Raw genomic sequence first — 26,613 nt, forward strand, 5'->3', positions numbered from 1 at the left:
TGCTTAAACTTCACTGTTAGTACTTTGTCGGCTGCATCCCATTTATTTTGGTATGTTGCGTTTACATTTGCATTTTTTTTCTTTTTCTTTTTCTTTTTTTTTTTTTTTTTTTAACAGGGAGAGTGGATAGTGAGAGAGAGAGAGAACAGAGAGAAAGGTCTTCCTTTTTGCCGTTGGTTCACCTTCCAATGGCCGCCGCGGCCGGCGCGCTGCAGCCAGCGCATCACACTGATTCGAAGGCAGGAGCCAGGTGCTTCTCCTGGTCTCCCATGGGGTGCAGGGCCCACGTACTCGGGCCATCCTCCACTGTACTCCCTGGCCACAGCAGAGAGCTGGCTTGGAAGAGGGGCAACCGGGACAGAATCCGGTGCCCCGACCGGGACTAGAACCCGGTGTGCCCGGCGCTGCAAGGTGGAGGATTAGCCAAGTGAGCCGCGGCGCCGGCTACATTTGTATTTGTTTCAAGAATTTTTTTCTTTAAATGTCATTCTTGATTTCTTTGTTTATCCATCGACTGTTTAGGAGTAAGGTGTTTTATTTTCATGTATTTGTGTAGTTTCCAGAAATTTCTTGGTTTTTGATTCTAGTTTTATTGCATTGTGATCAGAAAAGATATTTAATGTGTTTTCCATTCTTTGGAATTTATTGAGACTTGTTTGCAGGTTACTATATAATCTCTCCTGAACATATTCGGTGTGTGGTTGAGAAACAACTATGTATCCTGTAGCTGTTGGATGAAAAGTTCGGAAGATACTTTGTTAAGTTCAGTTGATTTAGGGTGCAAATTCAGTCTGCTCCTTCTTTATTGATTTTTTTTTGTCTATATGATTTGTCTATTTCTGAAAATGAGGTATTAAAGTTCTATATTATTATTGTATCAGAGTCTATATCTCCCTTTATATCTATTAATATTTGCTTTATGTATTTGGATGCCCCAATATTGGGGTGCATATATATTTATAAATATAATTTCCTCTGGCTAAATTAAGCCCTTTAACATTATATAATGACCTTCTTATTACCTTTTTACTGCTTTTGATTTCAGAATCTATTTTGTTTGCTAGAAGTATGGCTATTCCGGCCGGCGCCGCGGCTCACTAGGCTAATCCTCCACTTAGCGGCGCCAGCACACTGGGTTCTAGTCCCGGTCGGGGCGCCGGATTCTGTCCCGGTTGCCCCTCTTCCAGGCCAGCTCTCTGCTGTGGCCCGGGAGTGCAGTGGAGGATGGCCCAAGTGCTTGGGCCCTGCATCCGCATGGGAGACCAGGAGGAAGCACCTGGCTCCTGCCTTCGGATCAGCACAGTGCGCCGGCCACAGTGCACCAGCCATGGCGGCCATTGGAGGGTGAACCAACAGCAAAAGGAAGACCTTTCTCTCTGTCTCTCTCACTATCCACTCTGCCTGTCCAAAAAAAAAAAAAAAAAAAAAGTATGGCTATTCCAATTTTCATTTGGATTCTATTTGCATGAAATATTCTTTTCTTTTGATTTCAGTTTGCTTGTGTCTTTATAGGTGAAGTGTGTTTCCTGTAAGCAGTGTTTAGTCGAGTCCTGTTAATCTATTCTGTCATTCTATGTCTTTCAATATAGTGATTGTAATGTTTTAGTCTTCACAGTAAAGATATAAATGGCTTAAATTCATGTGTACAGTATTAAAATATTATGAATTTGTGTACTTTCTCTCATGAGTTTTTAGAAAATTAAAATGCCACCTTATGAAACCAAAATATTTGTGTATGTGTATGGCCAGCTCTAACAATGAGTCATTCTCAAAGTGTGGTTCATAGATCTCCAGGAGTTCTATGCATTCTTTATAGTGATAGTGAAGAAAAATGTCTTTTTTTAAAAAAAATATGTTGTGTTTGCAGTGATGGTGCAAAGAAATGGTGGAGAAACAAGTGGCACCTAAATACAAAGCAGAGGCATAAATTATACTAGCAGTGTTTGTGTTGTTAACGCCATACTTTAAAAAAAATTCAGTCACTAAAAATCTTTGCTAAATCACCAAAAATTATTAGTTTTTGATGTCTTTGACTATTTTTTATGTTCTGTATGACAAAATGGAAAATATCTAGAATGCATTTCTACGGCTTACTACAGTTTGATGCTTACCGCAAGTCAAAAAACCTATATGATTGAAAAGCCACGTCTTTTCACAGAATACCGTGTGTACTATTTTTTAAGTTTGCTTCAAGTATGCAAATTTCATGTATTTCAAATATACACATTCAGGAACATAGTGATACTTTGAACCCTACCCACCCTTCCTGCCCACAAGTCCTCTTCCCTCTCCTATTCCCACTTTTAATTCTTACAAAGGATTTTTTTCAGATTACTTTATGTTCATAAGATTAACCCTACACTAAGAGTTCTACAAATGGTGTGGGGAAAAAAAAAAAAAAAAAAAAAAAAAAAAAAAAAAAAAAAAAAAACAAACCTGCTCCTCAACAGAGGAGACATGGGCTATAAACAGTTATCAAATTTCAGAATGTCGGCCGGCGCCACGGTTCACCTGGCTAATCATCCGCCTGCAGTGCTGGACCCTGGATTCTGTCCTGGTTGCTCCTCTTCCAGTCCAGCTCTCTGCTGTGGCCCAGGAAGGCAGTGGAGGATGGCCCAAGTGCTTGGGCCCTGCACCCACATGGGAACCCAGGAGGAAGCACCTGGCTCCTGGCTTCGGATCGGCACATAGCAGCCATTTGGGGGGTGAACCAATGGAAAAAAGGAAGACCTTCTCTCTGTCTCTCTCTCTCTAACTCTGCCTGTCAAAAAAATAAAAAAATTCAGAATGTCTATCTTACTCCTATACATTATTATATTTTAGTTACTTTGTTAGTTACCACTGGTCAGAGAAAACATATGGTAATTTTCTTTTGGGGACTGTCTTATTTGATTAAGTATAATGGTTTCTAGTTGCTTCTATTTTGTTGCAAAAGAAAGCATTTCATTTTTCTTTAGCATTGAGTAGTATTCCATAGTGTACATATATCATAGTTTTTTAATCTAATTATCAGCTGATAGACATCTGGGTTGATTCCATATTTTAGCTATTGTGAATTGGGCTGCAATAAATATGTGGATACAGATTACTCTTTCATATGCTGATTCCATTTCCTTTGGGTAGATTCCCAGGAGTGGGATGGCTGGGTCATATGGTAGGTCTATATTCAGCTTTCTGAGGTATTTCCATACTGTCTTCAATAGTGGCTTCACCAGTTTACATTCCCTCCAACAGTGGATTAGGTACCTTTTCGCCCACATACTTTGTGGTTTATTTCTGTATGAAAGCCATTCTAAGAGGGGTAAGGTGAAACCTCACTGTGTTTTGATTTGCGTTTCCCTGACAGCTAGTGATCCTGAGCATTTTTCATGTGTCTGTTAGCCATTTGAATTTCATATTTTGAAAAACACCTGTTTAAGTCCTTTGCCCATTACTTAACTGGATTGTTTGTTTTGTTGTTGTTGATTTTCTTTAGCTCCTTATAGATTCTGGATATGAATCCTGTATCAGTTGCATAGTTTGCAAATATTTTCTCCCATTCTGTTGGTTGTCTCTTCACTTTGAGTGTTTCATTTGCAGTGCAGAAACTTCTGAATTTGATGTAATCCCATTTATCAATTTTGGCTTTGGTTGTCTGTGCCTCTGGGGTCTTTTACAAGAAATCTTTGTGTATGTCAATGTCTTGCAGAGTTTCCCCAATGTTCCCTAGTAATTTGATGGTATCTGATAATAGATTTAGATCCTTGATCCATTTTGAGTGGATTTTTGTTTAAGGTGTTTGTTAGGGGTCTTACTTCATACTTCTGCATGTGGAGATCCTGTTTTCCCAGCACCATTTGTTAAAGAAAACATCTTGCTCCATGGATTGATTTTAGCCCCTTTGTTAAAGATAAGTTGGTTGTAGATGTATGGATTGATTTCTGGGGTTTCTATTCTGTTCCATTGGTCTACACAACTCTTTTAACCTTTGTACTTAAATGGTGATAGATATAGAAATTATAATTATTCAGACTTGAGCATTTGGTAAATATTTTCTGAAAAAATGAATTGAACTTGCCATCTCAAAGAAAATACATTGAATATATTTAGTGTGAATGATAAAAGTAATGTTTTTGAGAGAAAAATGAGAATTTTGGAAAACCTGTCAACATTAACATGATGGCTTTTCAATGCATAAAGGCTCTTATGAAGAGCCATATTTCAACAGAGTCATAAGCAAAATGGACGTTCCCTCCTCCCTTCAGAGAAAAGTATATCATACTTTGGTGGCCCCTTCTTTCCTCTGGGATCTCGCCTATAGGGGTCCTTTGTGTAGGAAGTCTTTTGCCAGAGTGTCTTGGCTTTCCGTATCTGAAATGCTTCTCCTGGGCTTTCCAGTCTGACTGGAGTACCTTAAGGGCTGATTCTGAGGTCAGAGTGCTACCTAATGCAACTGTTTTTCTATGAGACTGCTGTATGGACTGATTCCAATGTTGGAGCCTTCTCTCCTTTTTAATTCTGTTTATTATTGTTTCCATACACTTAATCCTATTTATATAATGAATTTTTCACTTGATCCTATCTATGTGGTCACTTTATTACTTAATCCTATCTATTTGGTCTTTATAACACTTAAGCTGCTATTTTTATTAGCTGACTTAAGGGATTTTGGGGTCCTATGGCATTTTGTTTAGCTGTTCCCTTAGAAGTGGGTCTCGGGGAGTATGTAGGACTATATTGTTTTATAGTTGCACCCTTCATTCTTTCCAAAATTATAGCTTTAGGGTTTTGGCAATTCTTCCCACCAGGCCCATCTCCTACCCACTCTCCCATTCCCCTTCCTCTTCCCTTTCTTATTCTCAGTCTTATTCTTTACTAAGGCCTATTTTCAGTTAGCTTTATACGAATATGATTAGCTCTATGTTAAGTATAGTGTTCAGTGATTCATATGAATGAGAAAAAGAAGGAAAATACTCTGGAGGAAAAGAAAGAATTTTAATAACTACTAGTGTGTATCACAATTCTCATTTTTTAAAAAGATTATTTATTTATTTATTTGAGAGGTAGAATTTCAGAAAGTGAGTAGAAGAGACAGAAAGGTCTTCCATCTGCTGATTCACTCCCCAAATGGCCGCAACAAAGCTGCACAAATCCGAAGCCAGGGGCCAGGAGCTTCTTCCAGGTCTTCCATGCAGGTGCAGGGACCCAAGTGCTTGGGCCATCTTCCACTGCTTTCCCAGGTCATAGTAGAGAGCTTGATCTGAAGAGGAGCAGCAGGGACTAGAACTGTTGCCCTTATGAGATGCTGGCACCACAGGTGGAGGATTAACTTACTGTACCACTGTGCCGGCTCCATGTATCACAATTGTCTGTCTCACTCCTTCCCTTACACACACACACACACACACACACACACACATATATACACACTCACACAGAATCCCCCCTTCTTGTACCTGATTTATTAATGTGCCACTTAATTATTGTATGCTAATAACATTAGTGCTATGCTGTTTCTGTAGCTTTCCTTATTTTGCACCTATTGTTACATTCTGAAATATTTATTTTTTCAAATCAGCTTTAATATTATATTGTGATTTTTAAGTAAAACTTGAAATCTCAGGAAAATATTTATTTGGCGATCAGAGAGACAGAGAGGGCTTCACTTCTGCTTATTCATTCCCTAAATGCACACAATGGCCAGCGCTAGCCACCACAGTGAGGAGCTAGGAACTGAATTCCAGTCTCCCACATGGCTAGCAGGAACCTAATTACTTGAGCCATCCCTGCCACCTCCCAGAGTCTTCATTGGCAGAAAGATGGAAATAAGACTTTGAGCCAAGAATTTAAAACCCAGGCACCCCGATGAGGAACATGGGCATCTTACCAGCTGGACTGAAGGCTCGCAACAGAAAATGTGACATCTTAAGAGTTTTTTTATATCTTAGATTATATCATAAATACTTCAGTCATTTAAGAGAGGATTAAGATCTATATGTATAAAAGCAAAAAATGCGATTTTTTAATTTGTGAACTTCTAGATGTTAAAATTTAAATAAAAATAGAATCTCAGGCTTGCCAAATATGACTAATCAAAACAGTGCCCTTGTCACTCCTTTTTTTTTTTTTTTTCTGGGCATGTTAGTAATAAAATTATAAGCTGTCTGAAGTGAGGAATCATTCTCTTTGTTTCTTTACAGTCCATGTAGATAGAAGGTATTGAATAAATATTTGTTTAGTTTTGTGGCTTAATTAATTTTTATTAACCCCTAAGTAACATTTTCATTTCATTTACAGTTAAGGGAAAGCATCATATTCATGGTAACATTTTTATGATATGGAGAACTTTTTAAAGATATTTTATACCATTAATCATGCAATGTAATTATCATAGAAAATAGGTATATATATATTAGCACTGTTAGAAAATTTCAATTATCAAGACTCTGTCTTTATTTTTATTCTCCATGTTTTACCATGTGTTTGACCAGAGGACTTCTGTCAGCTGTTTCTCAATCTTAAAATAAAACAAAAAGGGGGCCGGCGCTGTGGCTCACTTGGTTAATCCTCTGCCTGCGGTGCCAGCATCCCATATAGGTGCCGGGTTCTGGTCCCGGTTGCTCCTCTTCCAGTCCAGCACTCTGCTGTGGCCTGGGAGGGCAATGGAGGATGGCCCAAGTGTTTGGGCCTCTGCACCCGCATGGGAGACCAGGAGGAAGCACCTGGCTTCTGGCTTCGGATTGGCATAGCTCAGGCCTTAGCGGCCATTTGGGGGGTGAACCAACGGAAGGAAGAGCTTTCTCTTTTCTCTCTGTATCTCTCTCTCAATGTCTAACTCTATCAAATAAAAAAATAAAATGAAATAAAAATATGTTACACAGCAGAGACCAGGAGAGAAATAAAGTCAAATCCTTTTACTCTCTATTTTGCATCATATTACAGTAACAGAATGTGGCTTTTGTTCAAGTTTTATGAACCAAAATCCACAAAATATGAGTTGAATGCCAGTCATTATTGGTAGCAGAAATGAAGTGCGTGATACTCAGCTGTGTTTAAAAGAATGATGTTTATAATGAGATGTCTGGATATTCAGAGTGGCTTGGCAGTTTGGTAGAAATGTTCTCCTTGAAAAGGTTTACAATTTTCAAAAATAATTATTGATGTAAATTCTGATTATCAAAGTAGATAAATCCCTTATGGGTGCATTAAAGCAAAGCTATTAAAGAAATAAAACCTTGCTTTTATCAACCAGGTGTATAAAATTATACATCATCTCCATAAGGCTTTATGGTAATATGTTCAAACTACCCAAATCAAATAGGAAATTTAAAATTATGTAACAAAGCAGGTCTAAAAAGAAAATAAGTGAGCCTTCCTGGACTAAATAAGTAAAAAGTATCTTACACAGTTTGGAAAATATGAAAAAAGCTTCAGATACTCAACAAAAAGAGAAACTAATCCATATTTCCAATGTACTAACAACATTTAACTCTTTTTGAATTTATGTTGTCCTCTGGACTAATTATTTCATGAGTCCTGTGCAGTTGGATTTAAATTGCATTCACTATTCAAGGATAACATTGCATTTAAAATTCTATAATTTAGTTACACATACAAACTCTTTTAAACCTTGTCAGTAATTTAACAGGAAATGCAGTGTTCCAGCTCTGAAAGCAAACTCTTCAAATGAGTGATTGCTGTTTTTCTGTGGGAAAACCAACCTAAAGTAACAATCTTTGTTGATGCTTGCTCAGATCAGGTGGACCAAAACAGCAGGAAGTGCCTCTGACAGATTCCAGGACTCAAGTGTCTTCAATGAGACTTTGCGGATTACAAATATTCAGCGACACCAAGGAGGCCGGTATTACTGTAAAGCAGAGAATGGCTTGGGGTCCCCAGCGATAAAGTCAATCCGAGTGGATGTGTACTGTAAGTAACTTTCCCTGAAAATTGTGAATAAGTGCAGTCTGGGTTTTCTTTCTGGTATCGCTGCTGTTCTCAAAAACCATAGAGTTCTGTTTACTTGGGAATGAAAAATATGTAAGAAAATGATGGCTCCTTTACCACATTCCCAAAGAAGGAATTTTTCATGAATTTTATGATATTATGTATATTCCTTATCGGGCATTTAGGAATCATATTCATGAGAAGACAAAATATTATTGATAATCCTAACAGCCTAGCATTGTAATGTATATACTTTATATATTTATTCCTATATTTTTATACAGAAAGGATCATTTTGTTTATAGTGTAACTTGTGTCTGTTTTAACCGTGTGTGAATCATGCTATTCTTCTTGAATATTTGAAAATGCAGTCTGAGAAGCATACAGTGAATTGTCTTGTGAATTCCCAAAAATTTCTGTGTAGAGTATATTTTTGACCCAGTTCTATTAAAAATAATCAACACCAACCCTGGGCAATGCTATGCCACCTGGAAAATGTTTTATTTTTTGTTCTTAATCTCATTTTCCTACTTTTTGCTATTGACAAATATATTTAAAATGCTCTGGGTTTCCTTACATCTGCACTAGAACAAATCAGGGCCCAAAACATTCAGCTTGGTCTTTTTCACCAGTTTGTCTATCAGTCCATTATCTTATTACAAGAACTTGTATTTGATTTTTTTTAAATCTCTAATGTTAGAATATAAGGCAACTTTTTCTTTCCTTATAGTAATTCAGATATAAGTAGCAAGGGAAGAGTGCCTGTTTTCTACTCATCTTTCTTATTTTCCTCTTCGTTTTTTTTCAGTTCAGGACAGTGTTAGGACGTGTCTTGAAAGAGTACGAAGGTTATTTATCAGACTTGATGCTGAATCTCGTTATTCAGTGACTGGCAAGTGAGTGACAGAATAGCTTTTGACATTTGTATTGCACATTCAGGTCCTTGCTTCCTTTCTGGAAAAGATGGGAGAGCAGCCTGTACTCCATTCTCTTGCAGTATCTTTTGCTCCCTGAGACATCCATTGGCATATTTTTAAGCAACATTCTTCCGGCATGCCACCTTCTTCCTATCAGCATAGGTACACGGGTTGGCCATGGTTGTATACTTCCCAGTCACAACATTAAAACCCCTTGTGTCCCTTCACTTGACCTAATATTTCCAGTCATTTTGCTGACATATAATTTTATCCTAAATTTAACTGACATTAATTGTATAATACCATGTTCTAAAGCATGTATCTGTACTTTTTCTTATAATTTAGATGATCCATGTAAAAATATACCTACTCAGGAATTTATACACAATTCTAAGCTCTAAAAACTTTTCAAAACTTGTTTTTTTTCTTTTCTTTTCAACTTTTATTTAATAAATATAAATTTCCAAAGTACAACTTTTGAATTATAGCAGCTTTTCCTCCCATAACCTCTCTCCCACCCACAATCATCCCATCTTCCCACTCCCTCTCCTATCCCATTCTTCATCATGATTCATTTTCAATTATCTTTATATACAGAAGATCAACTTAGTATATACTAAGTAAAGATTTCAACAGACTGCACCCACAAAGACACACAAAGTATACAGTACTGTTTGAGTAGTAGTTTTACCATTGATTCTCATAGTACAACACATTAAGGGCAAGAGTCCTACCTGGGGAGCAGGTCCACAGTGACTCCCATTGTTGTTTTAACATTTGATATTCTTATTTATGATGTCAGTAATCACCCGAGGCTCTGTCATGAGCTGCTAAGGCTATGGAAGCCTCTTGAGTTCACCAACTCCCATCTTATTTAGACAAGGCCATATTCAAAATGGAAGTTCTCTCCTCCCTTCAGAGAAAGGGACCTCCTTCTTTGATGGCCCATTCTTTCCGCCGGGATCTCACTCATAGAGATCTTTCATTTAGGTTATTTTTTTTTTCTTTTTTGCCAGACTGTCTTGGCTTTTCATGCCTGTGAAACTCTCATGGGCTTTTTAGCCAGATCCAAATGCCTTAAGAGCTGATTCTGAGGCCAGAGTGCTGCTTAGGGCTTTTGCCATTCTATGAATCTGCTGTATATCTGCTTCCCATGTAGGATCATTCTCTCCTTTTTAATTCTATCAATTATTTGCATACACTGGTCTTATTTATGTAATTCCTTTGACACTTAATCCTATCTTTTTGATCAATTATGAACTTAAACTGATCACTTTAACAAGTAAGATGGCATTGATACATGCCACCTTGATGGGATTGAATTGGAATCCCCTGGTACATGGAAACTTGTTTTTTGTTTATTTTGGGAGGCAGGGGGTGACTTTAGTTCACAAAACTTGATGTGTGAACTACTTTGGTGGCAAAATTTGACCTGAAATAACTTGAATCTAAAAATAGAAAATACTGTATACTCTGTTTACCCTACTTTTTATGAATAATACATGTTTGGCTAACAACACACTGGACTGCACAGTATAGCCAACAATCCCGTTGTGTTATGTAATTAATCGTGTATGTACTGTATTATTTCTCTAAAATCAGAAGACTTCTGAAGCATAGTCTCCAAAGGTTTTGAATAAGGATCATGACCCATATTGCTACCACAATAGATTTGACAAAAAAAAGAAGATTGTACTGTTGGATTAAAAATCAAATACAAAGAGAGGAAATAACTTTTTTTAGAGTTTAAAAAAATGTCTTCTTTCCTCCTTTATTGCAGAGCTTTTTAGTACTATTTTGTATTATGCCTACTCCTTTTGATCTCCTCATATCTCTTGTCTAGAATGCATTATGTCTTCACATCTTAGTTCATATTGGACACCTACCTAGAAATGATAACAATGCTGCCTCCAGTTTTCCCAGCCTTCTTAGTCTTCTAAGGCTTGCATCATCTTGTGTTCAGCTGCACCCAAAGGCTCTAGCTCTGTTACCTCCTTTTTTGAATTCCTTTGGGGGCTTTTCTCAAACCACCGGAACATGACAGACATCTTGTTCCATGGTATTTATGTGAAATGTCACTGTGATATATACTGTATTGGAGTATTATTTTCAGTATTGTTTTGGTTGCTATTAGAAAGAAAAACTAAAATTATATTATTTGAGAAAATGGCATGTGGAATTCTAGACTCTGTGAACAAATGTGGTATCTGTGTAATACAGATAACTCAGAGAATGCCTTAACTTTGGCTCCAAAGTAGATTGTTATAGTATGGCAATGTTGACATAATTTTTAAGTACTTAGGTCTGTTCTTAAATGTTTTAATGAATATATGTCTGTTTTTTAAAGATTTATTTATTTATTTGAAAGCAGAGAGAGAGAGAAAGAGGGAGGGAGGGAAAGAGAGGGAGGGAGGGAAACATCTTCCTTCCATAGTGGCTGGAGCTGTGCGGATCCTGAAGCCAGGAGCCAGGAGCATCTTCTGAGTCTCCCACATGGATGCAGGGGCCCAAGGACTTGGGCCATCTTCCACTGCTCTCCCAGGCCATAGCAGAGAGCTGGATAGGAAGTGGAGTGGCTGTGACTCTAACTGATGCCCATATAGGATTCTGGCACTTCAGGTGGCAGTTTTACCAGCTAAACCACAGCACCGCCCCCATATATTTCTTTCAATAGTAAATTTTCAAACCACAGCACCGCCCCCATATATTTCTTTCAATAGTAAATTTTCAAACATGTTTTGAGGAATACAAATACTCCACAATACAGACAATGATCTATTTGAAGAATAAGGCTTTCCAAATATAAATTAATAGACAACTAGAGGTCTTATGTTGAAGTATATTATATATACATGATTTTTTAAAGATTTATTTGAAAGTCAGAATTAGAAAGGGGGGGAGATAGAGACAGAGACAGAGACAGAGAGATAGGGAGGTCTTCCATGCGCTTGTTCACTCCCTAGATGACCACAATGGCTGGTGCTGGGCCAGGGTGAACACAGGAGTCTGGAGCTACCTCAGGATCTCCCACGTGGGTGCAGAGTTCCAAGTACTAGGGCCATCTTCTGTTGCTTTTCCCTGGCAATTAGCAGGGAGCTGGATTGGATGTGGAGCAGCCAGGACTGCTTCCATTCTCCATTTAGGATGCCGGCAGTACAGACTGTGGCTTAACCCTGTATGCCATAGTGCTAGCCCTCTACATGAATTTTTGATACACAGGATTTATCATTGTAATTGAGGATAATACTAGCATGTTAATTATTTTAAATTTGGCAACATTGATGTCTAAAAATGTATTATAATGTGTAGTTCAGTGTCATCTTTGAATTCAGATTTGATGTTGCTTGCTTGAATGAGATGCTTATTTTTTTTATTTGTTTTTTATTGCCTCCCCCCAAACAAACATTTTATTTAATTAATACAGACCTCATGCATTTCATAAGTACATCCTTAGGAATATTTTTCCCACCATAGCAGCCCTCCCATGCATTCTCACACCCCTCCTCCTCCTCCCATTCCCAGTTTTATTATCCACTAAGATCCATTTTTGATTAATTTTATACACAGTAAACCAACTCTATCCTAAGAGTTCAACAGTTCGCATGGTATATATATAAAAAAAAATGTTCCTCAACAGTCAAGACAATGGATGTTCAAAGTTACTACATCTTGAAGTTAATTTCACTTCATCTTTTTGTTTTGTTTTGTTTTGTTTTTGGAAACTTCCTTAACTTCAAAGAGGCAACCAAGAATGATATACATCTTTTGGGAGCACTTAGATATAGTTATAATAGAACCCTTTGAGGACAGAGGTCCTGCATGGGAAGTTAGTGCACAGTGACTCCTGTTGTTAATTAACAATTAACACTCTTATATATGACATCAGTGAACACCCCAGGCTCTTGATATGAGCTGTCTAGGCTATAGAAGCCTTTTGAATCCACAAACTCTGTCAGTATTTGCACAAGGCCATAAGCAAAGTTGAAGTTCTCCTCTCCCCTCAGAGAAAAGTACCGCCTTTGATGACCACTTCTTTGCACTGGGGTCTCACCAAAGAAGGTCCTTTATGCAGGACATTTTTTGCCTTAGTGTCTTGGCTCTCCATGCCTGAAATGCTCTTGTAGGGTTTTTAGCCATACTAGATGCCTTAAGGGCTGATTCTGAGGTCAGAGTGCTATTTAAAACTGATTGTCTTTCTGTGAGTCTGCTGTGTGGATTGCTTCTCATGTTGGAACATTCCCTCCTTTTTAATTCTGTATCTTATTATTACCAGAAATTTAATCCTATCCATATGATCTCTTAAACACTTAAGATGGTATTTTTACCACCCAGCTTAAGGGGACTTGCGGTCCCATGGCAAATTTTTAAACTGTACCGTTAGAAGTAAGATGCTCATTTTTATAAAGCATAAGCAAATGAACAGCACTGTGTCAGATACATTTGCATTAACTATTTTTAGGAAATGCTAAGCTAATAGGATCAACTTTTCTATTTGGAGCTCTGATTTTAGACTCATCATCTGCACTGTTAATTTCTTTTTCTCTTTAACTGGTTTCACAAGTGGAACTTTCATCATTGGGAGAACTCGAAAATAGGAGGAGAAGCAATACAAAATACACACCCAAAATCTGCAGGACCACATTTGCGATAGTAAACTGAGATACACTGACTTGGATTTAACAAAAATAACAATAAATATCTTCAGAATTTAGCATTGAGACCCTTGGTATAGATTATCCCACAGATCTCTCACAGATGCATTTAAATTACAATTAGGGGCTGGCACAGTAGTACAGTAGGTTAATCCTCAACCTGCTGCACTGGCACCCCATATGGGCACCAGTTCTAGTCCCGGCTGCTCCTCTTCCAATCAGCTCTCTGCTATGGCCGGGGAAAGCATCAGAATACAGCTCAAGTCCTTGGGTCCCTGCACCCATGTGGGAGATCTGAAAAAGCTCCTGGCTCCTGGCTTCAGATTGGCGCAGCTCTGGCTGTTGTGGCCATTTGGGGAGTGAACCAATGGATGGAGGACCTTTCTCTCTGTCTCTCCCTCTGTCTGTAACTCTACCTCTCAAATAAATAAGTAAAATCTTAATAAAGTACAAGTAATACATAATACACATATTAATGTCACATAGTATTCTTGGAGAATTTTCATACTGTTATATATGGGTGTCACTCATTAAATCTCATGTTCTAGGGATTGGCATTGTGGTGGAGCAGGTTAAGCCACCACTTGTAATGCCAGCACCCCATATTGGAATGCTGTAGGATTCCTGGCTACTCCAATTCCAATCCAGCTTCCTGTCAATGTGTGCCTTGGTATCAGCAGTATATGATCTAGCCTCTTGGGCCCCTGCCACCCCTGTGGGAGATCAGGATAGAGTTCCCACTATTGGCTTCATCCTGGCCTACTCCTGGCTTTTGTAACCAGTTGAGGAGTGATCCAGTAAATTCAAGATCCTTGTCACACATGTTTCTATACTTTAGAGCCCAAAGTGACTTAAAATAAAATCTAATGTCAACCACTCATTACTTTGATGAAGAAATTTTTTCAGAAATGGAAGTTAACCACAGTGGTAACATATAAAATGAGGTGAGCTTGTTAGATGGCTATGTTGAAATATCTGTGAAACTAGAGTTACAATATGATAATTTTTGTGAGATCTGTTATTCTGCATTAGCAGCTTTCCCCACATAATTTTCTAAAATGTTTTATAGTAGAAAAAGCTGGGCTCCATAGACTTTTATCAAGGAACTATCAATCACTGTGCTTCTAAATCTGTATATATGAAATACATGAAATGTGTATACCATAAATAAAATTTAAAAAATAAAAATGAACTATCAAATGAAGTTTTATATTTATCTTTTTAATCAATATGGTTTTAGAAATTATTTTAACAATGTTCATTTTTTATTTATTAAATGTTATACCATCATTCCAAGAATTCTATGAAATATAATTTCTTCATAATTGGATATTTATAGTTTGGTAGGTTTCATAGCCACTTAGTGATGTAAATATTTTTTTAATTTGATGCCATCATTTATATAAATATTTCTGATCAAACACTGATCAGTTATAATTCTTCAAGTGTTGGGAAATAATTCCTGAGAGTCTGAATACTAACAGTGATTCGATAAAAATGAAGGCTAAATTCTGCTTAAGCCAGGTATCTTAAACATATGATTTCTTCCTCTCTTCTCCCTGAAACCATGATTAAACAACAGTAAAGGAATAAAATAAAAACCTCAACAATAGAAAATACACTTATCAATAAGGATATAGAGTTTGAGAGAGTAAATGACAAAAAACAATTTTGAAGGCAAAGAATCAGGTTAAGGGATTTTTAGTGCGATAGCATGCCAAAGAAAACTTAAACCAGATTTTTTAGTGTGGAGGTCAGAGTTAGACTGCCCAGGCTATGGAGTCCTTGAAAAGCTCAATAATTGGAGTCACCAGCTGGCTTTAGAGAAGAATATGGTTGAGTCTAAAAACAGAAGAACCGGTTGAAAGTGTGTATAAGACACACATCCCTATCTTCTGCCATGTTTCATGTATCACAATGCCTAAACCCACCCCTGCATCTGCCAGCTGCCTTGTCAATCCTCCCAGAATACTAGAAATAGACTTTCTTCAGAAATTGAACCAGAAAAACACTGGGCTAAGGAACTCAGAAGAGGCAGCTTACTGTAGTTAAATCAGGGTTTGTGACAGTTTGTATACTGATTTCTGTCTCTTTTCACATTGGTTCCAAGAATGATGGTCCTCAGATTCAATGCCAGCTAGGAAGGAGATGGGAGGGCTCCTCTCTACAGAGAAGTGATGAATCTAGAGAAAAAGCTACAGAATCCCCAAACTGAGGGTCTTTGCAAAAAAAGTCTGGATAGTATGAGAGCATTTTAGAAAGTTCAAAGTAGAGAATTAAAAGATTAATTTACTTTGGTGCAAAAATCATGAATTCATGCATACGCATGAATATGCAAGGTCTCAAAAAAGTTAAGGGGAAATGCATATTATGAAGAAATTATGCATGGACTTAAGGCTTTTGTTTTGCAACAAGAATAACTTTTTAATTCTATTTTCAACCAACTTTTTGAAGTCTCTTGTGCATTCAAAATAAAACTTTCTGTTGATCAGTAGAGCTATCAACAAGCTCTCTAGTAGTGATTCTTAGATGTGAATGTGTTGGATATAGCCAGGCATTTAGAATACCTTTTTAACAATCAAAAGAAAGAGACTAAGAGAAATAAATGAGAAAAATACTTCAGAAAATAAGCTAAATTCAGTAGCTAACATATGAAAACAATGATAATTCTTAATATTTATAAATAGAATTCTCAGGAAAAGCAAATATTTCCCTTGTGTTAATACAACAGAAAAATATAAACAGTGAACTTACAGATAACATAAAAGAGTCCTTAGAATACTAAAAATGGTTGTATAAAATCAGAAGTGATAGAGAGAAACTTGAAGAAATCTTACAGAGTAAAATAAAATTTAATGATCATAAGAGAGGATAAAAAATTAGAGAATTAGTCCATCTGATGTGGTATTTAAATAAAAAGTCCAAATAGATTAAAATCGAAATGAAAAAACTTTTTAATTAAAAAAGTTCCTCATCATAGGTGGATGTATGTTTTTAATTAGAAGAGGAACCTTGAGTGCCTTGCACTACAAAGTAAATAAAATTCACACTATAGCACTTCACTGGACAGTTTCAACACACTAAGACCAAAACAGACCTTAAACATCTTAAAATAGTTTTTGTTTTTCCAAAATGATCAAATATTAAGAAAAATGGAGAATCAGTGTGGTACAAGTCTTCACAAAAGAAATGTGGGAGTTAGGAGACATTTGAATAAAGCTTTTGAAATTCTTAAAGAAAATTGCTTCCTAACTGGAATGTTCTATATAGTCAGATTTTAAAAAAATCAAATATGAGGGGCTGGTGCTGTGGCACAGTGGGTTAAAGCCCTGGCTCGAGGCACTGGCATCCTATATGGCTGCCGGTCTAGTCCTGGCTGCTCCTCTTCCGATCCAGCTCTCTGCTACGGCCTGGGATAGCAGTGGAAGATGGCCCAAGGCCCTCACCCACGTGGGAGACCCAGAAGAAGCTCCTGGCCCCTGGCTTCAGGATCAGCACAGCTCCAGCCGTTGCAGCCCTCTGGGGGTGAACCAATAGATGGAGGACCTCTCTCTCTCTGTCTCTACCTCTCTCTGTAACTCTACCTCTCTGTCTTTCAAATAAATAGAATAAATCTTTTTAAAAATCAAATTTGAAATAGGAAGGAAGCTCTTTTTTAATGTAGAATATTTAAAATTTTTTCCGAGGACTGCTTATAGATATAATCCACCAAAACAAAGAAGTAACTGGAAACAGAATAGATAAAATCCAAAGCATATGAAATTATGTGTAGCAGAATATGGAATGGAAACCCAGGAGGTCTGAAAAACTGGACACTGTGGTAACAGCTTTGTGCTGGTCATCAAAAGGCAGCCAGGCCAGGTGGAAGCTGGAAGAAAGAGACTGCAAGAAGGGGTCTTCAGGAATCTGATCCAGTTGTGGTTACCTGAAGTTTTAGAGAGAGTTCTTAAAGTTCCCATCGAAATTCTGAAATCATGGTAGAGGTGGAGAAAATTGATGGTACAAAATCAAATGAAGGCAGAAAAGCACTATATGAAATATAAACATATACAGGGTTTAACTGTGAAGGACATTTGCATTGTAAGATTCAAGAAGTCAAAACAAATTTTATTTTAACTTTTTTTTCAGAAGGTCATTGTCAATTCCAAAGCCTAAGATGAGATTTAAACTCAGTTTTCCTTAAATTTTCATCAGAACTGATTTTTTACTGATTCTTGATGTTTGAGAACACTTTATGCTTCTTAAGAATTAATGCTCCTTGTTATTTAACACCAAATAAAGTTACCCCAACAGATCCTGCCTCACAAGAAATGGATAAGCGGTAGCGTAGATATTACTGGTACCACATTTTGATAACTACATTGTTCCTAAAAATTGTTTTAGAATAAGATTCTTTCATGCTGTTCCACACTACCTTCCTTTTGCTTACATGTTTAGAATGAAATGTTTTTAAACTTTTGAATCATATTTCATTCATTCATTCTATATTTGAGTGACCATTCAAAACTGTTCCATAGAAATTTTTAAGGCTAAAAAGTAGTTTGTTAAATAATTTGTACCTTCTCTGAGTTTAAGCTTAAACAGGAAATATCTAATTACCTTAAGTGGAATGCAGTTATTAATAAGGTTAATATTTCATCAAATCACAACAGTGAATGAGGTACCAATGGCACAGAAAATACAGTGCCAAGAGCAAGATGTTACTGTGTGAAGCAAGTGGGATTTAATTGTAGTTTGAAGGATGAGTTTTCAGAGATGGATCTCTGTGACATTTCTGTGAGTCCTTTGACAGCTGTGTCTTGAAACTTCTTTGTCAAGCATGTTTATGTAGCAGATGGCCTTGGGACATCCAGAGAGTGTCTGTCTTCAGAGTGGAGGGCAAATTTGTTCCCCAACAAGAGTAAGGAAGATAATGTCTACATAAGGAGCAAAGATTGAGCAGGTTGTCTAACAGGACTTTTACAACTAGTGGAGCTTCATAAACTCATGATTCCTTAGCTGTGCCACAACCTGACTGCGTGGCATCCACCTGGGCTGCTCCACTAATGTGCTGATTCCTGGTGAAATTGAAAGGGATGGAGAATCCATGAAATCAACAAGCTCAGGCTTCCATCAGAGACTTAAGCAGTAAAGTCTTTGTCTCTGACCCAGGAATCTCGTGTTTTGCCAGCATCTTTGAAACTTCGGCAGGCTTTCACGTTAGCCACCATGTGAAAAAATACCAAAACCATCACAATCCTTGGCAGAGGAGGGTTTAGGATAGAGGGGAAGACCATAGCTGTTCTTGAATGAGAGAAGCATGATTAAAGACACGGTAGGGGAAGAGACAGTTTTTGGAGGAACAGAGGTTAGAATGCTGGGTTTGAAGTAGGAAGGAGAGTTTAATTTTTTTGTATTTATTTTTTTTATTTGAAAGACAGAGTTGCTGAGACCAGGGGGAAGAGAGGGAGAGAGACAAAGAAACAGAGAGATCTTCTGTCCAGTGATTCACTCCCCAAATGGCAGCAATACCTGGGGCTGGGCCAGGACGAAGCCAGGAACTTCCTCCAGGTCTTCCATGTGGGTGCAGGGGCCCAAGTACTTAGACCATCTTCCACTGCTTTCCTAGATGCATTAGCAGGGAGCTGGATCAGAAGTGGAGCAACTGGGACTCGAATGCATACTGGCATTGCATGCAGCAGCTTAACCAGCTCTGTCACAATGACGGCCCCGGGAGAGTTTAATTTGAAAGACAGATTCATAAATTGTATTACAGTTTTACTGCTGATGTATTTAGACAATATGAGTAATGATCTGCCATTTATATGAGATATAAAACAAAGAATTATAGTTTTAATGACTGCAGGATTATTGATGAAAATCTGTATTCTCCTAATACCAGTAGTGCTTCCTGTGCCCTAAGAAGCAGTAGATACCCATTGGGAGCCCCAAATTGTCTTTGGAGGGAAATTGTCTTTGGAGGAGGAGAGAATGTATTTTTTGTGGACAAGTTTGTCACCTCCAAATATGTTATCTTAGATTCTTGAGGACACTTAGATTTCTGAGAATGTGTTAGCTTAATTGTTTCACTCATTCCTGGCTGTGACTGTGTTGCTCACAGGGTAATGGAGGTCATACAACCTTAAAGGTTAGGATTTGATTAAAACTTATTTTTTAATTCAAAAAGAAATTAGATTCAGAGGCATTAATGTAATAAGTTTTCATATGTGCAGACACTGTTCACACATGAAAGAAATCTTTTCCAATATCTATTAAGCATTTGAAAGCATTCTTATTTCTAAAACATACCCCCACTTTGATTTTATTTATGTAGATCACTGCATTTCATTATGTTCAGAACAAACAGTGATCTTTTTGATCCTTGTCTGTTAGGTTTATTTATTACATTTTCACCTGAGAAATTGGTGGGAGATTAGGGTAACATATTATTGATTTGTTCCATAAATACAGTTTACCTGTGTTAGAAGAATTATAAACAGTACAGTTAAAGATTATTGACACTGAACCTTTAAAATTTTTATTGGCTCCATCAGCATGACTTCTAGACAGGAAAGTTTTGGAAAGGGCTAGAATCACTAATGGGAATTCTGGAAGCATGGCAAACCCTGGCACAAAAGAAATGCCTTTCACAATCCCAAAGGCACAATCTGTTTACCAACCACCCATCCTCTCAAAACATCAGGCTTGGGTTTAGAAAGTCTTCATAATATATGATGTAGTAATCACCATGCTTGTTAGAGTAAGTTACTGTCATGGTTATGACCCAATTAATAAAAAATCAAGACAGGATTTTGCAATTTTATGTAGGCAACAGATGAAGAATTCTTGCTTTTCTGTAGTATTTACTAGAAAGCCTACACTCTAACTCGTAAATGATGTTCGAGTTCCTAATAAAAAAGCTCACTCCAAAAACCCTATTTCTTCCCTGTCCATTGTTGCTTATTCAGAAGACATAGGGAAGAGTTCATTTGAAGTCAGTTTAACCCTACCTTTATGAAGCTGATTATTAGCCACTCAGTACCAGTCAAATGCCCCCTTTGAAGGTGTATTCACAGAGCACCTGTCAGAATCTTTCCCACATCCCACAGACACACAATGAGAGTGGCAACCAGCAGCTTTCCCTTCGTTGCTCTGCACCTGTGCCTACTACTTTTCTATTCCTGGCTCATTCAACCTGATTGTGAAAATCACAGACATTCTTTGAGGCTGCTGGACTAGAGGCCCTGGCAGTCCACTTCCAATTACAGTCTGTTGGTTTGCAATATTAATTGAGGGCCAGCTATATGCAAAACAGGTTACTGGAGGTTCTGGTGAGAAATCAAACTAAAACACAAATCCTTTGGCCGTTTTTTCAAAAAAAAAATAAATAAATAAAAAAGAACTTAGTTAAAAATAAGACTAGTAAATCTTACAAAATTGATTTGCATATTAAAAGTGCTAATGGAAAAGTGATAGAAATAATGACATTAATTAGAAACCGAATTGAATATATTAAAGAATTAATGAAGTTGTGTGTAATGATCACATTTATGTATTTTTAATATTGGTGGTTTTTTTGGATAAAAGCTATTAATTCCTGTTAACAGAAAAGTTGCAATATTTTTGACAAAGATTTCAGCCTATTCTAATGTGCAGTTGTATTTGTTTTTGCTGTTTTTGTTAAAAGTGTTCACTTCTTTTTTTTCTTTATATTTTAGTTTATCTAATGAACATAAATTTCCAAAGTACAGCTTATGGATTACAATAGCCTCCCCCCATAACTTCCCTCCCACCCACAACACTCCCCTCCATTTCTTCTCCCCTTCCATTCACATCAAGATTAATTTTCAATTATCTTTATATACAGAAGGTCAATTTAGCATATATTAAGTAAAGATTTCCACAGTTTACACCCACACAGAAACACAAAGTGTAAAATACTATTTGAGTACTAGTTATAGCATTAATTAAACACCTGAGAGTAATTGTGTATTAATTACAGAGTTCAACCAATAGTTTTAAGTAGAACATAAAAAATACTGAAAGGGTAAAGTATTAAGTTCTTTTTTTTGTTTGTTATATAGTTTTTTTTTTATTTAATAAATGTGAATTTACAAAGTGCAACTTGTGTATTGTTGTGGCTTCCCTCCGCCAAACCTCCCTCCCTCCCGTGGCCCTCCCCTCTCCCACTCCCTCTCCCATCCCGCCCTTCATCGAGTTTCATTTTCAATTACCTTCATATACTGAAGATCAACTTAGTATATACTAAGCAAGGATTTCAACAGGCTGCACTCACACAACCGCACAAGGTATAGGGTATTGTTCAACTAGTAGTGTTGTTTTTAAGTTTCATAGTAAAACACATTAAGGACAGAGATCCTACGTGGGGAGCATGTACCCAGTGACTCCCGTTGTTGATTAACAATTGGCACTCTTATTTATGGCGTCAGCAATCACCCGAGATTCTTGCTATGAGCTCTCTAGGATATGGAAGCCCCTTGAGTTCACCGACTCTGAACTTGTTTAGTCAAGGCCGTATCACAGTGGAGGTTCCTTCCTCCCTTCAGAGAAAGGCGCCTCTCTCCTTGATGGCCTGTTCCTTCTGCTGGGGTCTTGTTCACCAGGATCTTTCATTTAGATTGTTTTTTGCCACCGTGTCATGGCTTTCCATGCCTGTGAGACTCTCATGGACCTTTTAGCCAGATCCGAATGTCCCAAGGGTTGATTCTGAGGCAGGAGTGCTGCCATTCTATGAGTCTGCTGTGTGTCCTGTTTCCCCCGCAGGATCATTCTCTCCCTTTTAATTCTATCCTTCATTATTTGCTTACACTGGTCTTATTTGTGAAATCTCATTGACACATACCCTATCTTTTTGATCGGTTGTGTATTTATACTTATCACTTTACCAAGTGCGCTGGCATTGGTACCTGCCTCCTTGGTAAGATTGAGTTGAAATCCCCTGGCACATTTCTAGTTCCACCATTGGAGGTAAGTCCGAGTGAGCATGTGCCAACCTATATATCTCCTCCCTCTCTTATTCCCACTCCTATGTTTAACAGAGGTCACTTTTCTGTTAATTTTTAAACGCCTAAGAATGATTGTGCATTGATTAGAGTTCAACCAGTGGTCTTATGTAGAAAAGTGTTCACTTCTAAATTTAGTAAAGATTCTCCTTCATAAAAAAAAACTATGAAATTTAACTGATATTTTAGAGCATTAAATCCATTATTAAATTGACTAAAATACCATTAAGAACACAGACCATGGGCTGTATGGGATTTCTTAGGCAAAGGTTAAAGAACCAGCACCTGCTGCTGCTGAGTCAGCCAGAGAATAGTTTGGCGTCGAGTGTTATCCAGTCAAGTCATGAACCATCTGAACCCGAATTTCTCCCCCTGGGCAAAACCTGCAATTTTCAACTCTGTATTACATACACATTTCATTAAAACAAGAAAAATCAGGAAAAGGAATATCATCTGTACAAATCAAGTGAGCTATTAAAATGGTTTGCATTTTTAAAAATGAGAGTACTTAATGTAATTGTTTTTCATTTTTTTTTTAAATCTGGCAAATTCTGAATCTAACAGAGGATAAAGTAAAAGCTAGAATAGTAATCTGTTGCTTATTTTTTAGTACTTGAGGCTGTTATATGAGTATAGCATACTTTCTGAATTTATTAAAAATGCATCATAATTTCTGCTTTTTAAATGTAAGCAATGCTTAGGTGACTGATTTTTAAATTTCTTGAAAAAATAATTATTTGAGAGGGTTGGGGTATAGGAGTAGGGCGGAGGGTGGGAGGGAGGGAGGGAGAGACAGAGGAAGAGGGAGAGAAAAAGAATATGCTCCCACCCACTGCTTCATTTTCCAAAAGCCAGCAACATCCTGACCAGCTCAAGTAGCAGCTGGGAACCAGGAATTCAATCCAGGTCCCCGACGTGGATGGCAAGATCCAAATTACCAGAGCCATCCTGTGGTGCCTTCTGGGGTGCACATTAGCAGGAAGCTGGAGTTGGGTGCTAGAGCTGGGTATCAGACGCAGGTAGTGCACTATGGAATGCGGGTCTCTGAGCTGGCATCCTAACTGCCAGGCCGAATGCCCACACTGTATCCACTTTACATTTACAACAGCCCCAGAAAACCTGGAAACTTTTACTTCTGCAGTTTGTTTTGTATCATGGGTCAGGTCAGATAATTTGAAATATCAGTAATTAACCAGCTTCTTAGGAGAAGAGGGAAAGATTCTGATAAAGAGTAAAAAAGCCATTAGATTTATAATAGATGAGAAAGACTTTAAATTAAAATAATATCTGCCTCCAACTTTAAGGGCAAGAGTTTTAAAAAGTTTTTTTTTTTCCTTTGATAATTGGCAGAAATGATTCTTGCCAAGGATATCAGAGAAGACATCTGATCTTGCCTTGATATTTCATATTTTCAAAAATATTACCTCTGTTCTCTATTGATAGAGGAAAAAATTAGCTTGGTAATTTTTAACTTGAGAAACATACAGGTGTGACTACTCAACATGGAATACTGAAGTAGCTGACAAGTAGCCTACTTTCAGTCTTTTAAACTGTGTGAAGTGGAAACGTTACTGTTGACGAAAGGGCGCGGCCTTGGTTTTATTCAGGGCCCCTTGAGTTTGTCACCAGGCTGAGAATGCAAAAGCCCATGTGTCATGTGGTAACTGCAGCAAACATGCAATCAAGTCTTCGAGATGGCTGTAAATGAAGTAAATGAAAAGATTTGCTTAATTTCAGATATTTCAGGTGTCCTTTTTTCTGTGGTTATATTCTAAATGCAGAACTGAACATGTGAAAAGACTTTTAGGCATGCTTTCCGATTTTCAGAAAGAACTAAGATGGAAAAGAATAAATAACAGGTTGAGTCTAATCCTACCTCCACAATCTTATTCCATTTTCTCATCATTTCACGTCTGGCTCCTGCAAAAAGTCTCCCAAAAGACCTCTCATACAATAATAGTTCTCTCCTTGAATTTATTCTGCATATTCTTGTCAGATCAATCTTCTTTAAATTCAATAGTTTTAATTGCTCTTATTAAGAATTTTGCATTCAGTGGAGGATGACCCAAGTGCTTGGGCCCTGCACTTGCATGGGAGACCAGGAAGAAGCACTTGGCTCCTGGCTTTGGATCAGCGCAGCACCGGCCGCGGCAGCCATTTGGGGGGTGAACCAACGGGAGGAAGACCTTTCTCTCTGTCTCTCTCTCACTGTCTAACTGTGCATGTCTAATAAAAAAAAAAGAATTTTGCGTTCATTCTGTTTTTTAATGAATGAAAATCCAGCCTCATCTGGTTGTTTTTTTTCATGTTCTCCTGAAACTGAATCTCTCATCCTCGGAAAATACCATTCTCCCACCTCACCTCTTCTCCTCCCTATCCACTGCTCTCCTTTAAAAAATGTTAAATTAAAAAATTCATGTACAAAAATTATATTTGTAGAGTACTATGTGATATTTCATTGCTTTTCTACATTATGTAACATCCAATTAGGGTAAATATGTGTATCCTATCAAGACTTTAACATTTATTTATGGTGAAACGATCCAATTCTACTGTTTAGTCTTTTATAGAGAAATATACAGTACATTAACATTGACTGTAGTCAACGTACTGTGCCACTAGACCTCGAGAATTTCCTACTCCTCTCCAGCTTATAACCTATTACACATTGTCCAACCTCTCCCCATCTCCCCCTCACAGCCTCTAGTATCCACCACTATATTTTTAACTTCTGTGAGACTATCTAGTTTTTAGCTTTCACATATGAATAAGATAATGTAATATTTACCACTTTGTGCTTGGCTTATTTCACTTATACTGTCCACTGGTTTGAATCCATGTTGTTTCCAATGACAGGATTCCTTCATTTTAGTGGCTAAATAGTACGATAGTACAATCAACTTGGGAGTGCAGAAGTCTCTTTGGAAGATGTCTGGGAGGGATATTGTAAACAGTGCAGCAATAATGCAAAAAACTAAAACTATAACTACCGTATGATGCAACAATCCCACTACTGCCTTCCTTCTCCATTCTCGTATTCTACCTGGCTGGTCTTCTAATGCTGCATAAAGGACGTGCTCCTATCGTGAGTTGTAGTATATCTGGCTTTCCATTATTCCTTCCAGCTTCCAAATATGTCCTGCTCTTGGCTTACTTGTTGAGGTCTTGCTTTATCTCCTCTTTCAGGAAGTATGACTTTTTTTTTGCTTTGTAAAGTGCTTTTTAATATGATTACCTGCCTTTTGTTGTTCTATGTCCACAACTTATTTTATGAAACATTGAAGCCATTCTGGGATTCAGAGTATTTCTAATTTTAGAAAATTTATGTAGAATACACAAAATGTTTTGTAACATCTTCAGTGAGGTCTGGGGCACTACATCATGATGAAAAACCTTAATATTCAGTATGTTCTTGATATACACTCAGTTATGTCAAAGATAAAATGGGATATATCAACTTGATAAATAGGCTAAACATACACAAGGGCAATGTTTGGAATAGCTACAGTCAGAACAAGTGTGCATTCATGTATTTTTGGAAAAACTTTCTTTTTGCAGAGTTTTCTAGACTTGAGTCATATAGGGGGAATTGTGGAATGGTACATTAAGACACAGTGGGTTATTCTGTATTGTTGACCAGTATTATGTAACAGCTCATGCTATAGTGTTTTTTTCTAAAAGTCTTATAAACGCCAGGGGAACAGAGATCATCTTATACATTATTTAATATACTTCGGTTCACATGACAAGTTCAGTGACAAGCTTATAGTAGGGTATGAGAAGCGTGCTTATGGAGGTCACGATTAGTTACCCAAGGGCACTTGGAAGTAAAACCAAGATGCTTGGTGTAATCTTGTTCAGTTTGTGTATTTTGAGTTTTTTTTTTTTTTTTCAGTTTGTTTTAATTCTTCATCCTTCTTTAGGCTTATGGCTTCTCTTTTATACCCTCTGAATTCTTAGAAGTCTATATGTTTTAAAGTCTGCAAACCCTTCCCTGCCACTGCCAATCTTAACAATGCCTAATAACAATAATGTTTGCATTTGATAGGTATTTTACTTCTTAAACGTGTTATCACAAATTTCCTCAAGGCAAAATTCAGGTAAAGATGTGATGGC

The 26,613-nt window shown here is 37.4% G+C and overlaps 1 protein-coding gene across 1 annotated transcript in view; it reads left to right on the forward strand.

The window, feature by feature from the left end:
- Positions 1–26,613, forward strand: part of MDGA2 (MAM domain containing glycosylphosphatidylinositol anchor 2) — an 896,755-nt gene that overhangs the window by 483,080 nt on the left and 387,062 nt on the right. Inside the window, exon 3 of the mRNA XM_008269620.4 lies at positions 7,734–7,908. Coding sequence (XP_008267842.3) covers positions 7,734–7,908 — 175 coding nt within the window. The remainder of the gene's footprint in view (positions 1–7,733; positions 7,909–26,613) is intronic.

The sequence above is a fragment of the Oryctolagus cuniculus genome, chromosome 12 (assembly GCF_964237555.1).
Source record: "Oryctolagus cuniculus chromosome 12, mOryCun1.1, whole genome shotgun sequence".
Lineage (NCBI taxonomy): Eukaryota > Metazoa > Chordata > Mammalia > Lagomorpha > Leporidae > Oryctolagus > Oryctolagus cuniculus.